The sequence below is a fragment of the Ooceraea biroi genome, chromosome 9, assembly GCF_003672135.1.
Source record: "Ooceraea biroi isolate clonal line C1 chromosome 9, Obir_v5.4, whole genome shotgun sequence".
Classification (NCBI taxonomy): Eukaryota; Metazoa; Arthropoda; class Insecta; order Hymenoptera; family Formicidae; genus Ooceraea; species Ooceraea biroi.
In genome coordinates, this window is record NC_039514.1 from 6,293,038 (window position 1) to 6,317,091 (window position 24,054).

Below are 24,054 nucleotides of genomic sequence, written 5' to 3' on the forward strand. Positions count from 1 at the left end.
CGTAAGTAGGGATACGCCGAGAAGGGACACAACTCCCATAATCGTAACTGCAGTTGTTCTCTGTGCCATTGCGCGAAATAGCGCTCCCAGCGCGCGCGCTTTATCCTCCACGTCGAGAAAGCCAGAATTTCGAGAATTTCGACACGACAAAGGGAAAACTCGACTTTAGAAGAGATAACTTAGCAATATAATTATAAGAACAATATAAATATAATATATCGATTCAATCATTATTCTCAAGTTACTCCGTCTGCTTCTAAACAAGCTTTGTTTATTTAGCAATGCACTATCCTACGAGACTCGACGTAATTAATTCGAGTTTCGAGGACGACAACGACGACGTGAGGGTGATCCGGGATGCTATCTCGCAGACGGCAAACGAGCCCCGAGTCTCCGAAGCATCCACGAGATGCGTTCGTCCTCGCGGGGGATGATGAGTCCGCGTAGTTGCGTCATCCGTATTCACGGCGCGAGCGGGGGAGGAAAGAGAGGACGAGGGGAGGGATCCATGATCCTCTCGATCCTCTCGTATCGCATCACGCGGCCGGAATTACGTGGAGATCGGTCGCTGGATCGCTGGCTAGATCGGTCGTTAGATCACTCGCGCAGCGGACGGCGCGACGAAAGGGCAGTCCGGGGGTGGAAGGAAGAGTGTAATGGGGGAATTCGGAATACCAATCTCGCACACGGGGATGTCTCGCAGGAACGTGCGCGGAATTCTCGGTCGTAGGCACGCGCCTCGTCTCGAAACTTGTCTCGTTCTTCGTCTGGTTCGCGATGCGTCCCGACGTTGTCGCGCTCGTATACAGAAGCGGAATGAAATCGCGTCGGCGCGAACAAGACGGCTTCCGCGAGGTATCGAATGCGATATAAGTTATTACAATATTGCAATGCGATTTAAATAGATACATGTAAAAGAGAAGTTTCTTTGTTACGTTACGTGCGTTGTGTGAAGACATATAAGGGAGATGCACTGACGAATAATCCAAAAAGATGAATAATCTAGATAATCTTTATTTATAACAGTAACTAAATTGTTAGAATAGAGAGCTGAACGGCTTATGAAATTCAGTAGCAGCTTCTAATATTTACTTAATTGGCCGCATAAATTTATCTATAACTGCAGCGAAACAGCGGTATATCTGACAGTAAGTCCGATCGCCTTGAAACGGTCTCATTTATCTTCCAGTATTCCAAGCGGAGCTTCGTCTGCCTCGCGAGATTAATCAAGCCACTGCAGACGAGTCTTTGTTTCGGCCGATCCCCGTCACGTGGAATTGGCAAATGTACACACTGCGAGCGAGTTTTTCTCGCGATTTTCCCGCATTTGTGCATCAACTGGCTCTCTCTCTCTCTTTCTCATCCGATTACTCGATTACTCATATCTCACAATTAATTCGTTGAGAAAGACGAATAATTCTCGAGGAAGCGTTCATTTATCAATTACAACTCCGACGGAGGAAACGTTGCTTCGAGAATTCCTCGGGTGGCGAAAAACTCTCTAACGTGCATTCCACATTAAAGAAAAATGCAGAAGGAAACGGAAATAATTTCATTGACGTGTACGAAGATGGAGTTGGAACCTTTCTCGTCGTGCCTTTCAATTAACCACCACGACTCGAGCGAGCCTCGTGGAACGATCTTCTGCGAGGGAGATGGGGGTTCGATTAACCGACGTGAAGTCTTCATGGAGAATCCTTCGTCGTCGTGTCTACCGTCGAACTTTAGTAACGAGCTGGTATAGCTGGTAATATTCCCACGTCGACCCACGAAGACGTCCGGAGGGTCGACGCGGAGGGTAGTTTCGCTCGCGGAACGAGAGGGGTGAACGCCGACCTAAGTACATACACGAGCCATCTGGATCGATCTCCGGGATGCTTCTTTGTCTCCTGTTTACCTTGCGACCGAAACGGTTCGGTTACCCGGCGCAATAATTTGACTTTAATTGACGTTGTGCGCAACGCTCGCGGAGATAACTTGGCTCGAGTTACGTGCTGGCTTCCATGCTGAGTACCTGCAGAAGGGAGGCAACCACGAGGATGGAGAACGAAACCTCGCGGGGATGCAAACTGTTTTAATAAATTATACAACCCTCAGAGGAATTTGATATCGGAATACGCGAACATTTGACCAAAAGAAAGATTTCCTCGTGTCGGTTCAATGAAAGTCCTAACGTTTCCGTTGTAATTTTGGTTTGTCGGAGCAATTAAGCGGACGAGCGACATTAGCGTAATCGAACGCGAGCGACGTGGCTCTATCCACGTTCTCCATAATTGTTTCGGTCCAATTGTGCGTCGGTAGCGAATGGGATTTTGCGCAAACGACGAACGATGAGCGGCCGGAGGAAACGGGCCGGTTGCTGCATTCACGGCGGCCGAAGCAATGAAAAAAATATGCACTCCGCTGCGATGGAGTACCTTGAGGTAATTTGAGTACGAGCGGGGCAAGCGCGAGTCGAATCGCTTCGGCAGGGGTGGTGCGGCCCGCGAAACAAAGGGCGCCGGTTCGCCGGTACCGGTGAAACGACCGGCGGGACAATACGAAAGTTTTACGACTGTCGAGACTCTGAAAGCTCGTGTGCTCGGTCGACTGGATTTCCAACGGCCACCAATGGCGAAAAGCACGCAAGTAAAAAGGGTAAACCGTCGCGTTGAAGAAAAAATCGAAGCTTCAATTTGCCGTTTGTCGTCGCATGCGTCGAAAATTACGACACGCATGCAAGAACGAATGCTGTTGAACGCGGATGGACATTTTTTCCAAGCTTATTCTGTCTTATTTTATCATAATTCATTTATAAATACAAATTAATGCCTCTAATACATAAATGTTTACAACAAGAAACTAATTGGAATACGAAAGCTACATAGATAGAGAATTCTACTGGTACCACTTTCTTACGCTAGATGGCTTATACCAGAAGTATTCTCTCGTAAGTAATTGTAGCATATTCTTGCTATTTCTTCGGTGATAATTCTTAATCTTTACACAGTGTTAGTATCGATAATCGATCGATTGGTAGCGTAATTTTTGGAGCGTTTTAAAACGCGGGACCCCGGGAGGGAGGGGTAATTCATGAAAAATATAAATTCGGTTATAATACAGATTAATCAGAAATTCCAGATTCTGTGCATGCGATAGCATATGAAGGGAATGGTCTCGTGATCCGAAACGATGGTCCAAAACGATTCCTCGCCGTTCTTCGTCACATCGTTGTATTGATATGAAAATGTAGTATTTTCCTTTTTTAATTTATTATTATGTTGCCGTTCTTCTCTCAAAATCGATATCACGCTGCCGCGCGCTGTCTGATTCCACTTGTAAATGACTGCCACTAACAAAGTTTGCTCGTGGCTTCGCCTGCACTTCCTGGCGCGGCTCGACCCGATATCGATCTCGCTTCATGGCTACAGAACTCGAGAAGGAGAGAATGAGAGACAGGGAGAGAGAGGAAGAGGGGCTTGCGAAACCACCGTCGGAAATAACATCTTCGTGCCTCTCGGGAATGCCACTCGATGTCGCAAACAATGACTTTGTAACTCGTCCAGGATGGCACGGATGTGCGCCCGGTCCCTGCGTGGCTGCCAATACCTTCGGGGCAAAGTTAGCTGCACGACCCTCGGCCTCCCATAGATGGACAATGGACCCCCTTCCCTTCAGTCATTATGAAGCGAGCTCGCCTCCATCCAGCGATGGCTAAATCTAATCCGGCACTCGTACCGGAGGGCCGTCCGACACGAAGGGTTAGATCAGGTTGGAACGATTGCCAGGACTAAGGGGGATTTGATGTCGTCCGAGTTAAATCGCAAAATTTCGGGGTTCCCCGTGGCCCCGAAATATTTAGCGACCCGTACAATAATCTCAAAATGAATCTAACGGTCCATATCCGAGGACAATTTTAAACCGTGATTATGAGACTCGCTATTAATATTAATTAATGTTCAAAATCGTATTCAATTAAAAGTTATGATTCGATTAAAAAAGTTTTCTTATGAGACTTGATTCCTTATTTTCATACGAATAATATGAAATTATTATTATCATGATAAATATGAAACACTTCGGAAATTGGATTCTGAGAAGCCAAGAAATAGTCGGTTTCCTTTATCTCGTTTAATTTATTATAAAAAGCGCGTCCCGAAAGTGGGACATTGATCGTTAATGTCGTTTCTCCGTACAGAAAATCGTTAGCTTGATCGAGGCAATTGGGCCTCGAGATACCTCCTGATTAATCCAGGACGGAAGTTCGAGGAAAAGAAAACCAACGAGGTAGGATTTCACTCGATCGCGCGCGGCAGCTCAAACAAGTAAGTGGGAAACACACGCGGTGCTTCTGATAGAATCTAATAAGAGCGCGCAACATAATCCTGATTGGCAGAGTGCCTGTAACGCGACACCGCGCACGCACAACTCTACGCGTTTTCCTCGCAATGCCACCCCTCGTCTTCAACCCTGCATCCCTTTTGTTTTTTTTTTCATTGGTATTGGTGCGCGTGCGGTTTCTCGTGTTTCCCCGCGTGGACACGATCGCGATCCCAACGGAGCGCCAAATTTCATTATGTTTGCTCCGCCGACGCGATAGTATCGAATTAACGCCGCGGTGCTTGTCGACTTGCCGGTGGCGAGCTGATTCGCGGCAATTAGGGGGGTTTCGCCCCTGCGCGGGAAAGACGATCTCATCGAGTTTCACGATTACGTGTCGCGCGCCTCTCGCGGCCGCGTAACGACGATCGTTAATTATCAGTGTCGTCCTTGCGAGTTTCGGATATTTGAGCAGATTTCGAAAGAGGGCACGAGGGGGTGGTAAATTGGCGATCGTTAGCCATCGGCGAACGAAAAAGATGGCGAATAACGCGCGCGAGGCGTTACGATTGGAAAAACGGTGGAAAAGTCTGGCGTACTCCGCGCACATTTCGCAATGCGCCGCATTAAATAATTAATGCTGTCGTAAATAATGCATTGTTTGCGCTCCCGTGCGCATTACCATGACAAATAGGGAGCGGGAGAGGCGCCGCGCGATCGTAAATAATTAACGCGGCGCGCATACGCGCCCGCATAAATTTATTTTACGTTCCACGTAGGTTCGATTCGTTTCGAGTGCGTGCGCACCTGCATTTCTGCAATCTGTTGCATCGGCCGCGAGCGATCGGACGATACTTTTGTGCGCTACTGTACCCGCCGGCCGCCCTCGACCTTGGTAGTCGCGTTAATTACGGCACACTACTTCGTATTGAGATTAATGACATCGGTTTTGTGTTTTATGCGAGGATGGGTTTATTGCGCGATGCGCGCGCCTCTCCCCCTGTCCCCGTTGCAGACGTGCACGCGTAAATGCGGTCGAGGCGTTAATTAGTACAGACGATCTTTCACGGAACGACAGCCACGGCGGGCAGCAAACGCGATCGCACTCGTTTTATGTATAAAACTCTCTGTCTTTTTCCCACCGCGAGAAAGATAAAAGAATATTGAAAATTCACGAGCTATCGCTGAGAGATATCGAATGATCGCCGAGATCGTGTCTCCGCGTGTTACTGACCGTGATTCCTCGCTTCATTTGCGATCCGGTTACGAACTGAACGTCCGATCTAGAATCGCGCGGAAATTGCGGAACGTGATTTTTATCGAGCGAGTCTGCGAAACTAGATTAATTCAGATGTCAGATCCAAGTTGGCAGAAATTTGTCAACGAAAGAGAATCCATTGCATGTGCTCCATATAGTAGTGGTATAATCGATTGGAAAATAAATAGTATTGAAATTACAAACTTTCTCCCTCCCGGATTTATGAAGAACAGAGATAGTAAAATACAAAGAAGGAAGGAAAAGAGAGAGCGAATATTGAGAAGGGGAAGGAGAGAATTTTTAATTTAAAATCCCATTTACCGTGTTATTACTACATATTGCGGGCCACGTGAGGCGACGAAAATACTAATTTCATCTCCTCGTCGGTCTATAAATTAATCCTATCGGACGTGCGAAAATACGTTTGCGCGTCCGGCGCGGTTAATTGCATTACGCGGCACGTAAATTGCAAATAAAATGCGACGGGGGTCAATCTGTTCGGGTATAGGCAGATTATCGCGCGCGCGCGCGCGCATGTATCTATCCCCCTTCACCCCTCACGTAATATTTGCGGCTGGCTTGAGCGCGGCGCGAGTCGGTGGCATAAGTTTTCATTTGCGGGTCAGTGCTAACGAAGTCCCAGGCGATAAATTTCCCGGGGAGCTTCCTCGCGAGTAATCCCATCGGCTTAAGCTCAGGGAAAACTACACGAGAGCGGCCTCTTCAGCGCGCGAATTAAGACGAATCGACCTTGCCGATTACGTTTATCGCGCGTGCGCTCTTCGCTGTAGCCGTGCGAAACATTTTCCAGCATCAGTTTACACCGTGCAAGATTTCGATTCGCCGCCGCTGCCGCCATCGGCTCAATACTCTGCACTTCCGCTTCCGCGGACGCGAGGATTTACGCACTCGTGAGGACGCACTCGTAATATTTTTTCATCAAACTCCATTTTCGGCCACCAGCGGGAACATTTTGCCGGCGCGTCACGCGTGATGCAGGCTCTTCAGCGTCTCGTATAGTTTCTCTGCCAATTATATGCCCTCCCGAGCACCACTATGCGTATACTATAACGTATACCTCGTAATAAACGGCCGGCCATGTTACATTATAGGAGCCGGGATGTCCGGCATTCCGCGATATTGTACAAGGGTGCACGAGGGCGGCGGGGCCGGGGAAGAGGGGGAGGAGGGAAGGGCGGATTACGTTGTCGTCAAGGGGAAAAGGGATGACCCTGGATGTGGTCGACGTTAATGGCCACGCTCGCCCTATGGCATAAACGCGACCATCGCGTATCGTCCACAATGCCCTGCAGTCCGAAAGCCTCCTCCTCCTCTCCTCCTTCTCCCTTCCTCTCTCTCTTTCTGTTTCTCTCTCGCTTGCTGTACACTGATGGCGAATAGTGTTACAGCACGTTGCACAACCTCGGTCTCTATTATGCGCGCGGCATCATCAGCACCGCTACTTACGATATTACGGCGATTTATGCACTATGTGTAACTGGAGTGCAACGAGGTTCCATTATTTCGCTCGGCGCCCGCAGGCCGCGAGTTTCGATCGATCGAAACGCATCCCGAACGTGCAAGATGTCTCCTCTATTCTGGTCTTATGATTGCACTAATTGTAATTGATAATGATTACAAATTGGGAATTATTATATTTTTTATTTTTGCAGATTGTACTTTTGTACAATCTACACAAACACTTGGCAGAAGAGTTTCGGCAAATTACCGATTTCATTGTCTTAATTTAATAATTCTCTCCACACAATACGAATCCAATTTTCTGAAGACTTCACGATGTAATTAAATGTTACGAGTTAAGTGCACAGTTCGCAGAGTGCAATGCACGCACCGTTGCAACCGATCATTTTCATGATTTTCAAGCGAATGTCGCGAGGAAGGATACAACCAAGGATACATCGGGAAAAAGGAACAAGTACAGAACAGATTATATGTGCTCCATGTCTGATTGCTTCGCAGATCCGACAAACGTCGACGACACGTGACGCCGACAGTTGTAGATTTATGTACGCGCCTCTATGGCTGCCATATATCTGGCTGTCAGGTCAACACCGTTGCCAGCAGATCGTTCGCTTATGGAAAGCGAATCAATTGACGCGCATGATTTATTCATCGATATTAACCGATCGTTGAGCCACATCTTTACCTCCTCGCGAGCTGGTCGTTTTTTCGATTTCGTTTAAACAACCACTACCACGTGAACGGAGACGATCATCGATTTCATGTTGCCGAGCGGCGAGGTAATCGTTCGCGCGAAATCGTTCCTATCGATACACGCCACGTTAATTACCGGTCGAGGAATGATAACGATGCCCGTCGGAGATAGACAGAGAGAGGAGAAAGGGAGAGAGATAAAGAGCAACAAGAAAAATGTCCGATATTCATGCGAGTAATCACGCTCTGTCGCATATTTCCTGGGCGGGACGCGCTGCCATATTAAATTACGCTAATGGCACGATTATTTCCATACGCCGGTTCGATCCGCGTTGCTACGTGCCACCGGATGAAATTCCCCGCGTTCGTTACAGTCTGATTCCTCGGATAAAACCCCGTCGCACCGGCCAGACGCGGCGAAACGAGGAGGAAAAAAAGAGGGTCCAACACGTGGCAACGAGCGTTGCGCGAGAACGGCCGCGCGGAACGGGCTGCCGAAATTATTGCTTCACGTACTTCTTGCGCGAGGATCACGAAACCCAGGTACAGGGTACGCTCATATACGCGTGAAAGATGCGAGGCGGCAAGCGAATCGCGTGATGCACACGAGTTCCGCTTAGCCCCTTTCGTGTCTCTCCCCTCGTCTTAGCACTTGAACTGTTAATTTCTGAGAATGAGTCCGTGATAATTGTTATTTTTTTTCGCGTTAATATATATAATATAATGATGTTTGATTTCATTTTTATTCAATGTCTCTTAAAATATGTAGCCGATAAAATCGTTCCTATCCAAGTTATTGACACCCTCACCCCGTACATCATGAAAATACAATATTAATAATACCATCCCCATATACGAGCGATTTTATAGAGACATTGAATAAAAATAAAATGAAACATTATTTACTACATATGGGCGGCGGAACCCACGCGAAAACTAACGCGTCATCCACATGAGGAATAAAATACCCAAAATCCATACAGCACACAAACTGTTATATTTTATTAATTTCTATTCAATCTTGGGCATCTCGAGGGATTTTTCTCACGACCACATGCCCCGCGAAAAATTAGGTTCGAGCATCAGCTCAATCGAGAAATCGATCTGGAACCCTCGAGAGCTCGCGCGGAGTCCCTTGAATTCCCCCCAAAAGGGTGACAGGAGCCTCGGAGCGGAAAGGCGCGGCGAAAGAGATCGCTGATCGTTACGTTGTTATTTTTCATGACTGCAGCGAGTACGTACGTTCGCGTTGCAGTCGAGTTGCGTGACTAATTACGGGGCTGGGGGGGTTTACGAAAATGCCGCGATGCGGCATTTCGGGCACGGCTTGCTCGCCCGGTTCGTTCACCCCTGATGAACTGATGGACTTTCTCCTCACCGTTGCCGTTGTCTGTCCGCCTGTCCGCTACGCGATGTGATCTATAGAGATAAGATCCTCGCTGCCATTTCGGTACACGGATGCACCTGCAACCGGTGCGCAATTCCCGCATCGGTACTTTCGACCCGCTGTCGCGTATCTCATTTATTATTTCATTATTTCGTTGCAGCCCCGCCCTGGCAGAGCGCGCGAATAAATTCTTCTGCCGCGGGCACGACAGCGTTTAATTTGGAAATTTAATATCGCGTTAATTTGATGCGATTTTTCATGGCAGGAACTTGCGGAATTCCGAGTATAAGCAATATGGACACGATCATTTTGATATTTCCCATGACGGCGTAACGTAATGTGAATTGCAAGAGAAAGTACTTAATAATTTTGTTACATAATCATTCTCAGGCTCCTTCCTCTAATTATTTATATTATTATATAAATATATTATATGTATACTCGTATAAATATCATTTTCACAAAAACTACTTATAAATACTATTATAAATAGACATTAATTATGATAGAGCGTCGAGAAATCGTAGGAAGCTTTAATTGCATCAGAATCGTTGTCATATCTTGATAATTAAGTAAGAAAGCATATCTCGTAAATGACAGCTTAGGTATCTCCGAATCACGGACGTATTATTTGGGCAGATCGTATCTATTTGCAATCGAAGTTACAGGAGACCAAGCGACGCTACAATCTGAGGATACACACTGCCTCATCCGTGGCGTATACGTATCTCGACCAACACGCGGAAGGTAATCGCCCTGTCGTAACAAAGTGATTCTATTATGGCGTAATGCAGGGACAATAAGCAGTATCGCTATACCGCGGCTATTTCCGGCGTATCACGCATAAAGGAGACTCTGCACGAGTATTCGGGGGTCTGGTGTACGTTTCCAAAATAGGGGAAGGCTATATGTGCTCGTATTTCATATATACGCAACTTCTTATCACCAGTGATTTCCCGAGATGATTGCCCCTTCTCGATAACGGTGCCTCGATTCCGCAGCGCTTGGGAAATCGACTTCCGTGAAGCCAAATCCTAGTTAGTTGCGATTGTAGAATACATTTGTGTAATTTTTATTATCAAAATTATGCGGGCGAGCAGAAGCTAATCTTGATTGAATGGAATAGAATCTTCAATTGGTAACTTCTACAAATTATGGCGTTAGCTATATTAAAAGTGTTTATTAAATTATTATAAAATATCTAACTTGTTTATAAAATATGTAACTGTTGTCTATTAAAATATATAAATTGTCTATAAAATTTTATAATTGTCTAGTAAATTACCATTCACCGTACATTATTGATTTATATTTCAGCAGTTTTAATATTCCTATAACAGATTACTGGATTTTGGGATTTTTTTCCCCCTCAAAGTCTGCTGGCATTGTCTTCGTTGTTCGATTGAAAGCAAGGAACTTGCGGAAACGAGACTTGTGGAACGTGTCGTGTCGAAAATCGACAGAATCCCGATTGCCGTTCACCGATGCGAAACGATTCCGTGTCCATTTTGCAGGCTCGCTCCGTTCCGTTAGTTTCGTGCGTGAATGCATCATGGATTTAAGAGCCGGCGGCTATTCAATTCGGAAATACGTACGTACATCGTTCATCCCACGCGACGCTGATGAATTATCTACAACAACCCACGGCACGCCAGCCGACGCGAGCAGCAGACACGAGGGGGTAGCTTTTTCTGTGGCGATGTCGAAGAAAGTTGGGAAATGTCAGGGGGAAGACGAGCGACGTTTCCGTCGCGACGCGACAAAGCGATGCTTTCGGCCCCGAACGTAAAAACGGGGGAAACAATGCCGCTTATGTTCGAGGAGATTGCAACGTTGAATTGGTACTAGAGGAGGAATCGTGATACCGTGGTAGAAAAATCATTGCTTTGCCTCTCCAGCCATGAAGAACACGCCGATAAAAACCATTCGTATTTGTCAAATAATTACAGAAAAATTTTTTCGTCACTTGCGTCATTAATATTAATTTGTCTACAAGTGTTTATTTGTACAGGAAAGTTAGTCGTTATAAGAAATCTTTATAATGCAATCATAGTCTTTTTATAGTTTAAAAATATTGTTAAATAATGCGATGCAGAAATTTATATACTTATATTGCATATTTGGCGCTAAATAATATTAATCTAACGCGATGTAAAGTGCAAACTTTAAACATTTATTCAAACATTTATTATTTCAGATATCGCTTTTTTTCCAATACAAATAAACTTTTGTTTACATAAAAATGTATATGCAGAGACAACATGAAACATTAATCATTCATCGATACATTGTAACAAATTACAATTTACTGTAAAAGAAACCGCAGACGTTAGCGCCAGCTATTATTGATCTCGCAGTCATTAGTCATTTCCTTTTAGACACGCGTCATCGGGAAGATTGCTCGTGCACACTCTCACATTACGCCAACTTCTTTCACAAAGAAGAACAGCTCGCAATACGGACACTTACGAGACGCGTCACGCATTCCAAAGCTCCCATTGCAAAATGCGACGATCAAATTGTTATTTCCTTTCGCGGGACGATCTCTGGGAAAATTCGCGTGACCGATCGCCATGCAATCTGGATTCAACGCCATCGGCGCAGCAGCAAGACTAGTATTCATCTCGCGAACATAGAGATGGCTCGTGCGAGCTTCTTCTTCCAAAAAATTTTGTTTTCGCTCTCTTCGGTCCTCGATAAATAATCTCAGATCGCAACGCGAATCGATGATTTGCGACGTGGACCTTCGGTCGATGACGTAACCATCGCCAAGTGGAAATCCCCTCTCCCTCTCTCTCTCTGCCTTCTCTCTGCTGCTTTCTTTTACGTAAGAGATGGTAGACCTCGGAGGCTCCACGGCGACACGACGGCTGTGCGGGAGCTGAGGCGAAAAGGTCGTGATGATCGTCGTTGGAAGGTGGTTGTTTTGTCTGTGGGAGGTTTCGACCCGGGGCGTCTGGTTCTGGTCTTCGTGATGATGTCTGTGGTTACGACGGTAGTCGTGTGGTAGTGTCGGAGCTGGCAGGAGAGGGAGGAGGGTGGAGGAACGTGCTGGTTAGATGGGGCACGAACGTACCAGGACTGGCCCTGGCCTGAAGACGGAGTCACCGACTGGGATCGAGGTCACGGCTGCACGGGCTGCCGGTTATGTAACACGAAGAGCACGACCACGCGTTGCCATGGCTGCGGGCGATGCACGAGCTGCTGGCTGCATCGTCTTCATAGGCTGAATCACCATTGTGCAACCTCGGTCGCTCGGTCCGCTCAGCAAACGGCGAAAAATATTTGGCTCACGTAACCAGTGCCGAGAAAGCGCCACTGCGTTATTATGTATATTATAATATATATATTATAATATAAGACTCAAATTAATATGTTATTTAAATTATTATGCAAGATGTAAGTAACAGAATGCAAGATTTCACATCTCAAATCTAGTATCATAAATTTGTTTTCCTACTAACAAACTGCGAACGTCACCTGTTACTAGATATGAATAAAGGGAGTCTTGAGGAAATTTGTGGCCTATCAACGAATGCGGCACAGAGGGGTGCATGCTGTTTTGCGTGTTGCACTATGTCCGCTCCCATAGAATAACCGTGACTTTAAAGCGCTAAATTACCCGGACGTCTCCTCCGCCAGGATTTATTCCGTCATACTTGCGATAAGATAGAATACAACGCGCGCTTAAGCGTGTAATTAACTGCGTAACGTGCGGAATTAAATATGCGATTTTAAGATACGTCCGCGGAAAACGCAAACACGAGGGACCCCGAGCGAAAATATCGTGGATAATTTACTCGCGGAGGGGTTAAAGGTGCCGCAAGAGACGCGCCATTAAACGGGACGCGGACCAAACGTTACTCCGTCGAATCTCTCAAAGTTCGTCACGGAAGAATGCGGGAAACGCTTCCGACGATTGTATTTTTTAATTGAAGTGAAGATTGCAAACTGACTGCATAGCGCGCACGCAGTAAAGCGCGTACCGTTAATATTCCTGCGGATAATAATTGTCCCTGCGCTCAGAGGGTTTCAGACGTTGCACGGAAGTCGGCAGGCATCCCGCATAACTTCGCCGCATCGCAAATTCGAAATTACTGTGAACATTTATCGCGATAAGACTAAATAAAAATTTGTAAAAGTATTTTACAAATCCGAATTTTTAATACATTTAATGACATCAAAATTTGATAAAAATGAATAAAATATATAACAATTTGATGGAATTTTGGAAAGTTAAAACGCATTAAAACCTGAACACACCGCGAATATCGATGTGTATGTATCTCAAACGTACATAAAATTATTCTCACGGCAGCGATTGTGCCATTCAGATTAAATCGCGCGACCATGACTACGAAAAGCTTCTTCCGCTCTTCTGCGAGACAGATGGCTGTCTCGTGCATTGACTCCGTGCCCCTTGCCGATTAAGATGTACAGATCAAGATCTACGTCGTGGGGCAGCGTCTGGATGCTGCGTCAACGAGATCGTGCCCTCCCGCTATTCTGAAAATTATGCGCGCTCGGATGCTCGGGGGTAATGAGAATTCCACGACGGAGATATTCGAGATATTCTAATTGGAATGTTATCCTCGGCATCGCCGGCGGACGTCGATTCTTTCAGCGATCGCCGATTTCGATCGGCGATGGACACGTAAGCGCTATTTTCGTTCGTACGCCAAAGATGCCGAGTGAGTCATCGCAGTCGAACTGCATCTCATGAAGGAGGAGGTAGAGGGTGGAAGGAGCTTTCACGAGGAGCCGACGACAGCTTGACATAATTTTTTCCAGAGTGACAGGCGCGCGCGTGGGCCGCCATTCGTCGTTTCGAGGAGCAACTCAATTTTGATTCCCGCGAGAAAAGAAAAAAACATCCACTCCGAAGACTGAGTGCCCACCATCAGCTCGAGTAGACGTCACTCGCACTCGCGGCGACCTGCAAGAGGAGCCTCGAGGAGGCATTCGAGATGGCAAACGAAAGCGCGGCCACCTACGCTCGCGCGTAGATGGAAATGGCAAATCGCATAAAAAATTCACCACCTCGCGGCCCGGGGGTTAAGGTCGTGCGAGACGCGCGAATATTGTACGCAAAAGAGGGAAAGAGAGGAAGGAAAGTTAACTTTCAGAGTAAAGAGCCATCATTGAAGACGACGTTTCGCATTCGTGACGCGTATTCGTTTCAGTTTCAGTAGCTGGCGATGTATTATATTTATGGGGCGAATTCAAAAGCAATTGTGAGATCGAGAGCGCGTAATATCGGCAATCTGGGTAAACCGTGAAAATTTGGCGAGCCCTCCGTGGTTACGACGTCGTAACGACAACTCGTTTCGTGAGTCTTATTTAATTTACCGGCTCAAGTGATTCAGAATTATTAAAGAGAGAGGGAGAGTGAAGATCCTGAGGAAATTTTTAAATTATGTAAAATTCTGGGGAAAGGGGAAGAGGACAGCAATAACACAAAATCGCTAAAAGAAACGCGAGGAACGAAACTTCTCGTTCTGAATTAGAAAATTCGACACAAAGATAATATCAAGGAACTCTCTCTCTTTAATCCTCGCATGTTGGAAAATTTACTTACTGATAAAATACATCTCATTTTTTATAAATTATAAAAATCATTATTAAAACTACCCTTCTTCGAAAAAATGCAAGCAAAGGATTTGCTTTGCTTGACTCGTGAACGTGCCGTCATTTTTCAATGAAAATAGATCATCCGAGGATCATGCGGTGTATATCCGTAGACAGGAATAATACCGGATGAGCGGATACAGATGCAGCAACAACGATGCTCTTGATTCAAGCACGCTCCTCTTGAAACGCCGTTGAAATTACTGCGCGGGGGAGCGACTTCCCGTGCGGCATTCGGGAATTTCTATTAATGGCGTCCGCAGATCTTCTCCGTTTTACAGGCCATTGCGGATGAAGTGCGCACTCGAGACCGACACCGCGCGGTCTGGTATTTCAGACCATGTAATTCTCCTCGTGCCTCGTGGAACGCCGCGCGACTCGCGTTCGCGTGAAATTGGAAAAGGCTTCGTTCCGCGCGTCTCCATTTGCCATAGAGAAAGATAGATAGGGAAAAGGAGGGAGAGATAGAGACAGGGAACGGCAATCAGACTCGATAGACTCGAGAGCTGACTCTCCGGTAGACCTTGAACGGCCCTTTAACTGGCTGCATCGCAGTCAAGGTTGCCCGCCTCCCCCTTTTTCCGCGACGTGGAACGGTGCTTCCAGAAGAGAGCGAACGGCTGGAACCGTGAATTCACTACTTGTCAAGGTTACCCTCTTGCCTGGCAGCTGCAAGGCTATTCTGGATGCATTAGACGCGCGTGCTGCCCTTCTGATGCTTCCGCGAACGATAAGGGTACCGAAAATCTATGCAACAAGGGACTACATAGCGGGTGACGTGGGTAAAATGATACCCATATGTATTATTATAATAAATATTCTAATTTTTGGAATCTTATGAGACACATTCAGATGTGTCACGAATTTTTCGGGGAGCCCTGATAATAACCCTGGAAACTTATCGCGGTTGAATTTTATCGCGCGATCGATTAGATCGATACTATCACGCGAGGTTTATCGTAAAGACGACACCGCGAATGGCGAATGATTAACTGCCGGATAAATTTGCGGCGCGTTTGACGGCGAGCCGTCAGTGATATGCGGAAGCCGACATCGACGGTCGGTCTGCACGCGCGAGTTGAATTCGTTTCGCGAACGAGGATCGATGATTGCGGTGCCATCGTCGTCGTCCTCGTTCTCGTCCTCGTCGTCATCGTGAGGGTGTATCCGGAATCGCGCGTCGATCGTTTTTCCGTGATAAAATAATGGTGGCCGGAGGTGCATGTGGCTCTGTCGCGCTCGGCCGATGGTCACGTCGGCCGCCAGGTAGCATTCCTTATCATTACGCCCCATAAACATTATCCACGGTTCCATCGAGAATGATTCCGCGACGCGGCTGGAAGAAGCGCGGAAGAGGTGGCACGTCGTCTCGGCCCAGAAGGAAGGCCACCTCGAGAGGGAGAAAGAGACCGAGTGATGGGAGGTGGAGAAGGTGGAGGTGGAGGAGGAGGAGGTGGAATGGACGATCGAAGGAGTAGTCGAGAGAGACTGCGCCGGAGCGAAGCGGCAAGGGAGACAGGAAGCGAAAGAGAAAGAACGGAAATGAGAGAGAGAGAGAGAAGAAAATGAAATGCCGTTTCCGAACGAGCCGCGGAAGAGCAACGGGATTTGAAATCTCGCTCGCTGAGCGTACGTCTTTCCGGTACGTGAGTATTTATTGCGCCTGTACATTGACATCCGGGCCCACACCCGCATACACGTGCATTAGCAGGCGTGCATGCCGTACGTCGCTCCACAGGGTGTTCCAGAAAGTACGGTGGCCTGCGCAAGCGAGCTTGAGACTTGGAGAACTCGAGGGATTAGATGCAGCTTCTTGTATAATTTTGATTCTTCGAAACTTCGAAACTTCGAAGTGCGAATGTCGAAGCCTTCGAAGGAAATCACTAGTTAATAATGAACTAACAGTAATAAATTAAATTTAATATTAATTCGCTTGATGATTGTTTCCAACTACAACTCCCGATTCAGTTTCCGAAAGGGAACGTTGCTCTGCAAAACACACCCTCTTGCATTCAAGCCGCATATAACTTTCCTCGCAGTTCTTTCACGTCCCTTTTGGAGCGCACGGTACGATCGTGTGTCGTATCGCGCGAGAGGGTGCTCGCCGCGTTCCACCGCAATAATTCTGCACAAACAAAACGCGCGGGCTGATGCAATCAGCCCGTTGGGCTATTTATTTATCTCCCCGTTCTCCCCGATGCGTTACTAATTATCCGTGATTGCGATATAGTATCGATACATCAAACGCATACCTACCGCTCGCTCGCCCGCGCATACCGGAAGGGCGTTCCTTTTCACCCCGGATGTAAGCTCGCGCTCGGATTTCGTACATTACACAGGCGCGCTACACGCTCGCGGATAAATCTGATTTCGCGGCGTACCCTGTTCCGCGGGGCGAAAAAGGGGGTGCCGCCCGCGCTATACCTGCGCGAGAGTGGACTAAATTACGAGTCTGTCGGCCGCTGTTACTTACCAACCCTCTGTGTCTCCCCCGTGCCGGCATTAAACCGAACACCACGTCCGGCGAGTGTACGCTTGCGATCGCGGGGCGGCTTTCGGCTTTTGGGGGGAAGGGGGACCGATCGAACGCGATTCTGCGGTAGACAACGCCCGGGGGCACCTCGATGGGTCTCGTCAGGCACGCGGAGATTGTACACGGGTTGCGTGTTGCTCGTACGGGGGGTTGGTTTAACATGGGGATGGGTAATGGCGGCTCCTATCAGCCCCACACACTCTCATCCGCTTGTCACCCCCTCACTTGCACCCCCGTTGCAGCGCTCTGTCTCTGATTCTCTGGGTCTCTTCTGTGTCGTCTCGCCGAAATTTAGATCTATCATTGTACACGGCAGCCGCTCAAAAATGGCGACTTCAAACGAGATCTAATTAATGTCAATTACACTCAATCGTTCTTCTCTCTTTTTCCTCCGCGTTAAATAATATTCTAAATAATATTCTCCACATTTTTGATAATCCTCTTTCGTTCACAATTTTTCTTCCTTTTCCTTCATCCTCATTCTTCCGCCACGGGTCTTGAAAAATCAAGAGCAAAGAGATTTTCTCATTGTTGATGGCGGTCTGCTGGCGTCGGGAACAATTTTCCGACGCGATTTTCTGTTCGATAGTGGCTGAATCGCACAGCCACTTTGCATATTGGATACTCGCATGAGCCGCAGTTTAGCCGCGTCTTCGGCAGATATCCCGCAGCCGACTGCTGCCGGAAATAGTCTCCGTTCCGGAATTTCATTATCCCCAGGACTGCGTCCTTGTGTCGTTCGCGCCCGACATCCCCGTGCACGGTCCACCTCGCGGGGGGAACTCAAAAATTCTGCCAATTCCGACATTTTTATATTTCGCACGGGTAATTTCGTCGAAGAATCGTCGCGCTCGTGACTCCATTGCTGGTCCTTCGGCAGGATCGCTGGGATCGCTATCGATAACGCCCGCAATTTTGCGCATATCGCCGTAGTCTTCCGAGAGCCCGACACTATCCCCGCGATTTATGCGGTGCATTATAGTGAAAGGAGCAATTTGATCTATTATATCTCGTGAACGATTCGGGAAGGAGAGATATTGGCGAGTGAATCATTAAAATTATTACGAGAAAACGACGGTGGAAAGAATTCTTTTTAATAAATTTAATAAATTTGTCACGGGAATAATGTGGAAAAATTCGACATATCAGAATAATATCAGAATAATGTCGTAACATGTTAAACAATAATTACATAATAATATTACGCTTTCAAGATTTTGATAGCAAACTTTATCAACATGTTTATTTGATAAAAAAGCCGCGATTGAGTGCGAAAGAATGCACGCAATGTATAATGCGCGATACGAAATCGTTTATAAGATTTTACAATAAATCACAAATATTATAAAATCGAAGAAGAGCGATATCGAAGATATGTATTTTATATAGCTCTCACTTTATTGATGATATTTACCCATGGAAATCGAATGGTATTTCTTTGAAATTATTTGATATCTAATCAAACACTTGTTAACGTCACTGTTACGCTACTGTGTTCTGTGAAGATATTTACTTTCTTATTTTATTTTATCATATCAAGACCATGCTTTAATTGTATTTTAGTTTTGACTTTCTGACATTGTATTACATTTATTATTCTACAAGTGGACTGCCAAAAAAATCTTAGAAATCTCACGTTCGAATGACAAAGCAAAATTGATTCGCAAACGGTAGACATCTGATTGTCATATAATTTTCCAAATCCGCTAATATTATTGGTCGCCATCGATCGTCCGATTGCATGGATGACGTAAGCCTTGGTGGGAAATCCCACCATAATTAGTCGGCCATCATGATTTGCAAACATCTCTCACAAAAATATATAATATTTCAGTTACTGATTTTTATAATTGAACAAGTACATAGAACGTTGCGTGTGTGCAAGTACGTATAATAATATAATAGTAATGAGAAAATCTAAGGTGTTCGTACAAATAGAGCACTGCTCACCGAAATTTCGGTTGAGAATTTAATAACGGAATTACCACTCATGGATTAATCACCTTCAATCAGCGAACATCGAGATAATATATCGGTAAAGATAACGTCCGTGCCACGGCGACCACATTGTCACGTTAGTTGTCCGTGGGTGTTTGCCATTGTCACCTCGCCACACCTCGGAGTATCATCCTAAGAAAAAATAATGCAGATTCATACGGCGCTCACATTACTAGCGTTGCTCTGCCTCAGCCATGGTAAGCACGAAAAAGAATTATTATATTAAGCATATTATTATATTATATTATTATATAAATTCCATGATCGCGCGCGACGCAGATTTTCAGTCTCGCGATTAACAGTAATGATATTAACAATAATTTGTGACTCTCCGTGTTTGCCAGGCGCGGAAGTGGGATTTCCCGGTGACAAGGCGATGCTGATGCCCCTTGGGCTGAACGGTCGCATCGTGAATGGGACCAAAGCGGCTTTGAGACAGTTTCCGCACCAGGTAACGTTCGTTTATATAATGCATCATGACGTCCATTTCGCGATTAATAATTTAACGCGTGCCTGGGCCGCGCTTTTCTCAGGTTTCCCTGAGTCGCAGCTGGTCGCTCAGCCATTTCTGCGGTGGCAGTATCATCAGCTCAAAACTAGTCCTCACTGCGGCGCACTGCATGTACTTGTAAGCGTCAATATTTTATCTAATTTTATTCAGGTGATTTTATCTAATCACCTTGAACGCTGACGGAATTTTGAGGTCACTGCTGTGTTATTTTGAAATCACTGCTCGCTTGGGATTATTATCTTAGAAAGTTCGTCGCGGAGAATAAGCTGCCTGACTGATGGCTGCATTTCTGTCGACTGTTATTTCTGATATATTTTAATCATGATGTATGATGTCATGCACTGATTAAATCTGTCATCCTTTACTATTTCTTGAAAGCTGAAAACTTATTAACTTAGTGCATTACTTTATCTGGAAAATCGATCAATTAGTGCAATTTTTCTTACATTTCTGCGTGGACGAAGGTGCTTGAAAAGATATTTAGTATTAAATTAAATTATCGCAATGACGGCGAATAATTAATTACACAGGAATGGCGAAGTAATTCAGCCATGGTCAATTGTCGTGGTTGGAGGAATTGTGAAGCTCACCGACATGACTCCTACGAGGCAGGAGAGGGGTGTGGAAAAGATCAGCATTCATCCGATGTTTGATATTTCAACTTTGCACAATGACGTTGCTGTTTTGCAGGTATGTTCTAAATATATTATAAATGGCTTTCACGCGCATTTCATTTTACGAGTCGCCTACGAGTTATCGTCAACGTTAACGTTCTTTTCTTGAAGCGCATGTATCCACGTTCAATTCACTAGCTCTAGCTATATCTACTCCTTTTAGCTATCTGTTAGCTTTAAATTTACTCCGGAACTCCACAACGCTCCCTTGGCAGGAAATCCCATTGTACCCGGCACTATTTGTCAAGTGGCCGGATGGGGCTATCCCGCAGACGTAAGTGCACAAGTGAAATCTTATAATTGCGCAGAAAGAATTTGGTCTCGATTAGGATTGCGGTGACGCGTCTGAAACGCATTTCAGAATATCCCGATAGTGTCTCTTGATCTGATGTATGTGGATCTACCAATACGATCTGTAGACGAATGTCGCAAATTACTGAAAAATATAACAAATCTGCCAGACGGTATGTTCTGCGCCGGCTACTTGGATGGTGGAAAAGACGCTTGCCAGGTAAGCAAATTTTATTCATATATACTTAATTATATATAAAATATTTATCATTATTTATAATATTTGCATATAAAATTTATTTATCATTATTTAATTATAATTGTGTTTACTATTATATAGGGTGATTCCGGAGGCGGTATGGTGTGCAACGGTATTCTGACCGGTGTCGTGTCCGGTGGCGAGGGCTGCGCACGTCCACTGTTTCCTGGTGTATATGCAGACGTTTATTACTATCTAAATTGGATAACCAACAACGAAGCGATCGTGATAAGCGGCAACTTTTCTCGTGGCAACTCCACTAGAAGAAACAACGGTGAGCACCAAAAGGCGTCGGTCGTAGCGGTTGCTTTTTTCCTCGCGCTGCTATCGATCACATCTCGACCTTGAGGCTAAAATCCATTGTTAGCACATCGACATGTGCGACGATATTGATAAACTAAAAGCGAGCAATTATTGCAGATAACGCCTGAATCACGGAACTTGTTGGTTCACTTGTAGCACACTGCATAATGGTCATAAATGACGAATGTCTTGCAAGATATTAAAGTTTTAAGATTAGAGTGAAGATTACAATACGATTCCATGGTGTATTTTAAGTTTCCAGGTACTCTGATTTTCGCTAAAGTGTATCTTGCATGATTGTTCCTATTAGCAAATATGAAATACGTTTCGCTATTTATTCCGTGAAATATTGAAGATCTGTATTTTTATTGGTGACACATACCCATGGGAATCGTATGGTGACGGTATTTCTATACGACTAGTTTAGTTCTAATCAAATATACTTGTTATAAAAGTTACTGTTATGATATTGTGTTCTGGAAATATTGGTTATTTTTACTGTTACGTTACTGTTAAGATCTATCTAATCTTGCCTGTTCATTCTATTTTATCTTTCGCTTCCTGACATTCTATCATATTTCTACTTCTACGAGTGGAGTAGCAAAATGGCGAATGAGGAAACCTCAGAACGTTCGAAAGACAAAGCAAAATCGCAAACATCATGTAGTAGACATATGTTAGATCATATATCTGAGTGTCGTAAGATAATTTTCCGAATCTGTTAATATTATTAGTCGTCATCGATCGTCCGAGTGCATGGATGACGTAAGTTTTGGCAGGAAATTTCGTCAGGATTAGTTAACCATTATGATCATCGATACATAAAAAGATATTTCTGTTATTGATTTTTATCTTATTGAACACAATAGAACTACATAGAAATGTACAATGATAATAAAATAAATAAAATACCACAATACAATCTATCTTGCACAATGTATTCTTACTTTATCTTATCAGGAGAAGATTAAAAAACGTCAAGTTAAGCATTTTACTGTAGACGATTGTTACCTATAAGAAACGGATAACAAATTTTAATTTGATCGTGCTGCCACAGTAATAGATTAATATTATTCTCAATACCAGACGATGCTAAATTATTATTCTGTTACATGGTTTATTAAAATCGAAATAAAAATTTTAAAATTTCTATAAGATTTTGTATATTTAATATTTGTTTCGAGAATACTCTATCCCTTAATAACTGAAAAGTTTTAAATTTTTAACGTTTTTTAAGTAAATATCGCAAGAGAGAAAGAAAGATATGATATGAGAAAAATGTTTCAAGTAAAACGATTCAAAAATATTAGAGAGTAATACCATGTACCAGTTTGCCACAAAGAAATGTTTTCGGATCCGCTAATGTAATTGATGATTCACCGTCAACGATGATCTATGAGAGCATTCATATCTTTCATTTTCAAAGAGCGATTTTTTCATCGTTATTTTACGCTCGAGCACGAACAAGAGTGAGAGAGTCGACGGACCGGTGCATGACGTATTCACTTTGATCTCAAACGGAAAGCGGCAGACGCGTAAGAAGCTCATACCCACTTAGTACGTGACGTATGATACCTCGAGAAACATATTAGCGGATTGCTCGTTGCCAAGATGAGGAAACGTCTGCGGTGGCTCCTTTGCTGCGTGCCTGCCGATTACGTTGTACCGGTATTCAATTCCGCGTTCTCAGTCTTCAAAAGAAATGACTGTGCATCTCTTTGAAATTTGATAGAAATTTCGCAAGTTAATATAATATTTCGATCCTTGTGTATCTAAAAGGAGGAATTATTCAGGCGATTATGCAAGCCCTCCAAGAGCGTAAGCATCGAGGCTTCCAATTTTTCTATCTACACTTTGCTTTATTCTTTGTTCTATCTATAGTTTATTGCGAATTACGTTGAAACTTATTATTTATTTTTAGAGAGCGCCGAAGCTCTCGCGATGAAATTCTTGACACTGCGACACTCGAATCTGAGACTGCCAATAAGATATTATACAGCGACACAATCTCGATTATACAGGGTGAGGCACCTAAAACAGGCCACCTGAATATCTCGGCTGTTATTGGTGATAGAAAAAAATGTGTCAGACCAAACTGGCATGGTTTCGAGGGACACATAATTTGTTCTAAATAGCTTTTTATTAGGTGGACGCGTAGAGGTCATATGAAGGTCAACTTCGTTTTTTAAAATGGTATGATATGTTTTTTTACGTATGTACCATCTAGTAGAGCGTTTGAAGATGCGCACATTGATCTACGGGTCAAAAGCATTCAAGGTCACTGAAAGCCAACTGCAAGGAAAAATAATTTACTTTATATTGCCTAGAGTTCTCTGCTATTAAAAATACCGTAAATTCAGAAATGAAAAAGTTCTAGCCGTTAGAAATTTTTTCTTTTCCGAGAAGTTCTGAGTTGATGATATCATTATTTTTTATATTGCCTAGAGTTCTCTGCTATTGAAAATACCGTAAACTCAGAAATGAAAAAGTTCTAGCACTTAGAAATTTTAGCCTTCGGTGACCTTGAATGATTTTGACCCGTAGATCAATGTGCGCATCTTCAAACGCTCTACTAGATGGTACGTAAAAGAACATATCATACCATTTAAAAAAACGAAGTTGACCTCCATATGACCTCTACGCGTCCACCTAATAAAAAATTATTTAGAACAAATTATGTGTCCCTCGAAACCATGCAAGTTTGGTCTGACACATTTTTTTCTATCACCAATAACAGC

At 44.7% G+C, this 24,054-nt stretch overlaps 1 protein-coding gene across 2 annotated transcripts; it reads left to right on the forward strand.

Moving 5' to 3' along the window:
- The first annotated feature begins 18,845 nt into the window (after positions 1–18,845).
- On the forward strand, positions 18,846–22,242 carry LOC105279599 (trypsin-1). Of its 2 annotated transcripts, XM_011339473.3 has the most exons (8): positions 18,850–19,475; positions 19,623–19,729; positions 19,812–19,906; positions 20,320–20,479; positions 20,627–20,737; positions 20,825–20,974; positions 21,095–21,287; positions 21,434–22,242. In XM_011339473.3, the coding sequence occupies exons 1-8, from the start codon at positions 19,424–19,426 to the stop codon at positions 21,442–21,444; spliced, it is 879 nt and encodes a 292-aa protein (XP_011337775.1). In that variant the 5' UTR covers positions 18,850–19,423; the 3' UTR covers positions 21,445–22,242. The 2 variants fall into 2 exon arrangements, with proteins under 2 accessions (XP_011337774.1, XP_011337775.1); XM_011339472.2 differs by having other exon boundaries at positions 18,846–19,475; positions 21,095–22,242.
- The last annotated feature ends 1,812 nt before the right edge of the window (positions 22,243–24,054 follow it).

What these genes read in the sequence shown, in the direction of transcription:
- LOC105279599 (XM_011339472.2), top strand. Translation starts at nt 19,424, where the DNA reads ATGCAGATTCATACGGCGCTCACATTACTAGCGTTGCTCTGCCTCAGC. An exon ending in GTTGCTCTGCCTCAGCCATG is followed by an intron (nt 19,476 to 19,622) that starts GTAAGCACGAAA and finishes CGTGTTTGCCAG; the next exon opens with GCGCGGAAGTGGGATTTCCC. An exon ending in GTGGAAAAGACGCTTGCCAG is followed by an intron (nt 20,975 to 21,094) that starts GTAAGCAAATTT and finishes ACTATTATATAG; the next exon opens with GGTGATTCCGGAGGCGGTAT.